Source organism: Vigna angularis, chromosome 4 (genome assembly GCF_016808095.1).
Source record: "Vigna angularis cultivar LongXiaoDou No.4 chromosome 4, ASM1680809v1, whole genome shotgun sequence".
Lineage (NCBI taxonomy): Eukaryota > Viridiplantae > Streptophyta > Magnoliopsida > Fabales > Fabaceae > Vigna > Vigna angularis.
The window spans coordinates 32,265,518-32,271,401 of NC_068973.1; the positions used below are offsets into that span (position 1 = coordinate 32,265,518).

General features: G+C 32.0%; 1 protein-coding gene across 1 annotated transcript; it reads left to right on the forward strand.

Moving 5' to 3' along the window:
• Window positions 1–265: 265 nt before the first annotated feature.
• On the forward strand, window positions 266–3,260 carry LOC108332165 (uncharacterized). Its single transcript, XM_017567334.2, has 6 exons — window positions 266–500; window positions 632–767; window positions 843–916; window positions 1,837–1,963; window positions 2,074–2,346; window positions 2,774–3,260. The coding sequence occupies exons 2-6, from the start codon at window positions 648–650 to the stop codon at window positions 3,041–3,043; spliced, it is 864 nt and encodes a 287-aa protein (XP_017422823.1). The 5' UTR covers window positions 266–500; window positions 632–647; the 3' UTR covers window positions 3,044–3,260.
• Window positions 3,261–5,884: the final 2,624 nt, after the last annotated feature.

Here is a 5,884-nt window from a genome sequence, read left to right on the forward strand (position 1 = left end):
AACAAAAGAAAAAAAAAGGTAGCATTTGCGATAAGGGCAAAGAAGTAATATTACTGTGCTCCCTTGTAACAACCGACATGTGGCGGTACATGCGGCGCACATGCTTACAGTCCCTAGTTACAAAATACAAATATACAAGGGTTGTTTGAGATTCAAAAATAGAGAGAGAGTGTAAATGGTAATTAACAAGAAAATAAAAAAAAAAAAAGTTGAAAGAAAGATAACGGAAGGGTTATATAAGAAAGTGTGTATGCTTGGTTGGCGTTTGCTTTGTTTTGAAACAGAAGAGGAGTAGCTTCTACTTTGTTTGTACTACTCTACACACCAGTCTCTTTTTCTACCCATTAAGATTACCTGCCCTTATATATATAAATAAATTTACTTTCTGCTGTGTTCCTCTCTACCATTGAGCAAACAAAAAGAATCTTGGAGATCGGGAGGTCATCGTCGTCATTTGTTGGCTGAAGATTAACATAACGACCTCGGGCACCCAGGAACAGGCACGGTCCCCCCTTCCATTTTCTTGTTGTCATTTCTTGTGTTTTGTTTTATTGGGAGATTTTGTAGACTGGAGATGGAGGGATGGAGGAATGAGTGATAGCTAATAAGGTTTGATTAATTGGTCGAGCAGGGCATTACTCAGCAATATGGAGAGAAGCACTCCGGTGAGGAAGCCACACACTTCAACCGCAGATCTGCTTACTTGGTCGGAAACTCCTATTTCTGATTCCCCACCTCCTCCTTCCTCCGCCTCTCGTTCTCACCAGGTATATTTTCTACCCTTCTTCTTTCGCTCCTGTTAAAATTTCTTTATTTATTTTTCTTCTATTGGGGAATTTCAGCCGTCCGATGGGATCAGGAAGGTCGTATTTGGGGGTCAGGTCACCGACGAAGAAGTCGAGAGCTTAAACAAACGGTGAGATCTAGTCCATTCTCTCTCATAATTTTTTTTATTATTAAAATTTGTAACCCATTTGGTCTTGTTTTGAAATTCCAAAAGGGGCTAGTTCTTTTTTCTCTAAGATATGCACAATTTGTGCGTGGCTCTGTATATTTTTACCGTTTGTTTCTGTCATTGATGTATGATCAATAATTTGTTTCTATTTTTGGTACCAATCTTATTTTATTATTGACCCCTTTAATTGAAGCGGGTGTTTGAAAATGGGGCGAATGAGATTGACTGATTTTGTTGGATTTGGATTATCAGATCTATCTTTGAACCTTGCTTTCTTGCTCCTCCTGATTTTCACCACGTCTTATTCTTTGTTTTAGAAAGTGAACTGATGAATTGAGCTATTTCCTACCATTAGTGTGGGGAAGTCACATTTACAACATCAGGCTGTTTTTGAATTGTGACGAGAAATTAAATTCAAGATATGTTCATTCTCGCTCTTGTCCCTGCAAAACCCACAACTCTAGCACATTCATATTCTGTGTTCTAATTCCTCACCGTCACTTTGTTAGCTACCAATTATTACTCTTTTGTGGAAACGGGTCATATCACTGAAAGTTCCAACTATACATTGTCTCAGAGTGAAGAAAACACTATTTATTCGTCTATTTTTTTATCCCCTTTCCCTTTGTTCCAGTCTTGGGGGTTGCCTGAAAATAGAGAAGTATAATACAGAGCATTGATTTCCTTTTCTTATATTTTTGTGTTTTTCATTTTCTTGTACCTACTTTATTATGATTCTAGACTTAATTAAAATGAATATGAATTTAAATTTTTAGTCATATTCCTTCCTGTCCTTATTAAAAGGACGGGAGGCAGTATTATGAATCCTAGATCAACTTTGCTGTGTTGCGCCTGAAATTATCTAGTTGTGGAATTTCCAGAAAGCCTTGTTCGGAGTATAAGATGAAGGAGATAACTGGTAGTGGAATATTTGTAGCCAATGGAGAAGACGATCCCTCAGAAGCTGGCAGTACGAACCCAAATAAGACTGGAGTACGTATGTATCAGGTACTTATATTTGTGTGTCTAAACATGCGTGAACACAGATGCTTTTACATATTGTGTCAGTCATTAAATTTTGCTAACTTGGAGCTTTATTGTTCACTGTTGAATTAAAGCAAGTGACTGCTGGAATCAGCCATATCTCCTTTGGTGATGAGGAGAGTATTTCTCCAAAAAAACCAACTTCCTTGCCCGAGGTGGCCAAGCAGCGTGAGCTAAGTGGAACTTTGGAAAGTGAAGACTCTATATTGAAAAAGCAACTTTCTGATGCGAAGTGCAAGGAGCTCAGCGGTCATGACATATTTGCTCCACCACCAGAAATCAAACCCAGTCCAATAACTCCTCGCATACTTGAGTTAAAAGGGAGCATAGGCATTGGAGAACGTCATGTATGCACCACTCTAAGTTGCTAACCTTGAATTATTTGGGTGAATATTTTTCATATTTTTATCATTCTCCCGAGAAGTTTAAAATTTGGATACTTCAATAAACATAAAGGCAAAGAGTGCATCTGTTAATCAACTCTGGTCGGCATAGCACTCTTCCCCCTTAGCAAGATTGGGTTCCATATCCATCTCTTGTGAGTGAAGAAAATTTGGATTGGTGGGGGAACTCACCACCATTTGCCTTCAGTATACGAGAATAGGTCTTATGCTTGGTGGGGGCATACATTGTTTAGACAAATATGTCACTACAATGATCTTACAAGGAAGTAGAGTTGATGTTCTTCATGCATATTGCATACAATGATGTTTTTGTTTAGCATTTATCATTGGGCATCTTTAAATAAGTGGTTTGTGTTATCTTGGTATATAGGCCGATGGAGATCAAAGCGAAACCAACGCTGCTGGGGAACCAATGAAAACAGCAAAGAAGATCTATGACAAGAAATATGTAGAACTTTCTGGGAATGACATATTCAAAGGTGATGTGGCACCCTCATCTGCTGAGAAATCATTGAGTGGGGCTAAACTACGAGAGATGAGTGGCAGCAACATCTTTGCTGATGGAAAGGTAGAAGCAAGAGACTACCTAGGTGGCGTACGGAAGCCACCCGGTGGTGAGAGCAGCATTGCCCTGGTATAATTTATTAGGTCTAACTTATCTTCATACTGTCTTGTTTTGTGTTAATTAATTTTTAGTGGGGATGTGTTATTATATTATTTGACCTTGTATTCTGGGTTTTGGGAATTGGTGTTTTAGGTTTCTTGATGTCTTGATCAAAAGAACCATATGCTAATTGGTTGTATGTCCATAATCCCTGTGTTTGCTTTTAATGAAGTGATTTGAACTGTTTAATTAATTCTGTGATTCAGAAGTGTGAATGCCTAGGTTTGAATGAGTACACCTTTACCATAATAAACGTACTTGAAATTTCTTCTGAAAAATGACTTTGAGATGTTAGGATCAACAGCACATTCCATAATAAATATGTTTGATAAACAATATTATATATATATATATATATATATATATATATATATATTTGAAAATGACATATTTGATATCATAATAAAATTTGAAGATAGAAGAAGAAAAATTAAAGGTAAAAAAGAAAGTTTCAAACTCAGAGGTTCTATCTAAAATTAGGAAGATGAAACCTGCAAAAGAAATCTTTCATAGTAAATTAGGAATTTAAATCCACCAAACCCTTTTTTTGCCTCATGTAAGGCAAGTTTTTCTCCACAACTATTGCCTTAAAAGTTCATATTTTTTGTAATTTGTATACAATTAAACCATCTATTTATAATCTTCCAAGTTACCAATATCGGATGACCAAAATGAATCTAATTCCATCAATGCTACCAACAATTCAGCATGTAATGCATAGTTCAAGTCAATATTTTGTGCAAAACAACCAAGCACTCCAACAATTCGGTCTCTGAAAATCCCTCAACAAGGAGCAATACCAAACACATCTGGCAGTTTTATTAGTGTTTGTGTGTGTTTTTAAATATTAAATTAATTAAATAAAATTCCAAAAAAATAGATGAAAATAAAACATAATAGAATAAAAATAATAAAAAATCAATTCAATTAATTATTTTAATTTTAAATATTAAGCTAATTAAATACAAATCCAAAAAGTAAATATCATTAAAACATAATAAAATAAAAAATTTATTTTATTTTAATCAAAATTTAAAATAAATTCAACATAAAAAATTATTTTTTAAAAACTAACTCTAGTAAATATTATCTTATATAATAGAACTGTAGTTTTTTTCTTTAATAAAATTTTTAGTTTTTTTTTAAGTAAAGTTATCATATGATGACTTCAACTTATAATATTTTAAAAATTCAACTTCGTTATCTCTATGTTAATATAACAGTAATGATACTCATATTGATTTCATGTTACGTCAATAAATTTATATTAAATGTTGATTAATCTTTGAGTATAAATATTTTTTCTACATAGTATGACTACTGATATGACTTAATCTTTGAGATTAAATATTTTTCTATAAATAATTAAATATATGATAACATTTTTTTAAATAATCAACAAAATATAATGAATTAATTAGTTTTATTGATTTATACATTCCATTAATAGTATCTTATATCAAGGAGTTCATGGAATAGTTGATATTTAACTAATTTAATTCATGTTGGGGGGCGAAACAGGGTTTAGATAAAATTAGGCAGCACATTTTTATGAATTTTAGCCGTTACGAAAACATTTCCTAAATAATTGCATTCAACATCTAACATTTAATATTTAAAATTTGAATTTGGAATTCTGCATTTATAGCTTTTTATCTATTTATTTCTGTTTTATGATTTTAACTACTCTTACCAGACATTACCAAAATCTTTAGTAAATATTTGTTTTGACATGGTTTCCTTTTTCAAGAATTTCTAAGGATTATATAGCTAAAAATATCATTCTTATCAACATGTTTGACTGTCATTAAGTTATTTAATTTTTTTTACCATCTTTAATTAAATAAAATATTATATTAAATAAGATAACTTTTTATAATCTAATAATTTTTACAATCTTTAATTGTTACAGATATTTTTAGCCATGGTTTTGTCTTCTTTTTATAATCTGATTTGACTAATAATTAATATATTCAAGGCATATGCTTCTTATTAAAGTATTTAAATAGATTAATATTTTCCGGTCCTTGGATAAATTGCTTGAATTTTCATTTTCAGTGTCATCTAATTTCTGTTTTTTCTTGAACTTTTTTCAATTCCTTTCATTTGTATTTGGTTCATTTACATCTAAACTATTGGTGAGATATAATACATTAGTTATACTATCAATGCATTCATAAAAAATAACATGTTCAAATTCTTTCACAGTGTACACGTTTGTTATAGATTTTAAAAGCTTTGTTGGTCAAGGAATAGCCAAATATACCTTCAACCTTATCATCAAATTTTTCAATATTACTCTTATCATTACTTAACACAAAAGAATTTATAACCAAAAATTCTTAGATGAGATAGGTTAGGTTTTCTACCTTTAAACAACTTATACAGTGTGAGTTTCAAAACATGTCTTAGGAGAGTTCTATTTAGTACATAACATGTGCTTATTGCATCAGCTCAAAAGTATTTTGGTAACGAATTCTCATTTAGTATGGTTCTTTCTAACTATTCCAAAGATCTTCCTTTCTAGACCACCATTTTGCTATGGTGTTCTAGGAGTTGAGAAGTTATGTGAGATACCATAGTTTTTACAAAATATTTCAAAGTTTTTATTTTGAAACTCACCCCTATGATTACTCCTAATTGACTTGATTTTAAGTTCTTTTTCATTTTGAATAATAGATGCAAATTTCTTAAAATCCTTTAGGATGTCACATTTTGATGAGATAAAGAAGGTCCAAGTAAATCCAGAGAAATCATCAACAAGTACTAATGCATGGTAATTTCCTCTTATACTTGTTCTAGAAGGGTCAAACAGAT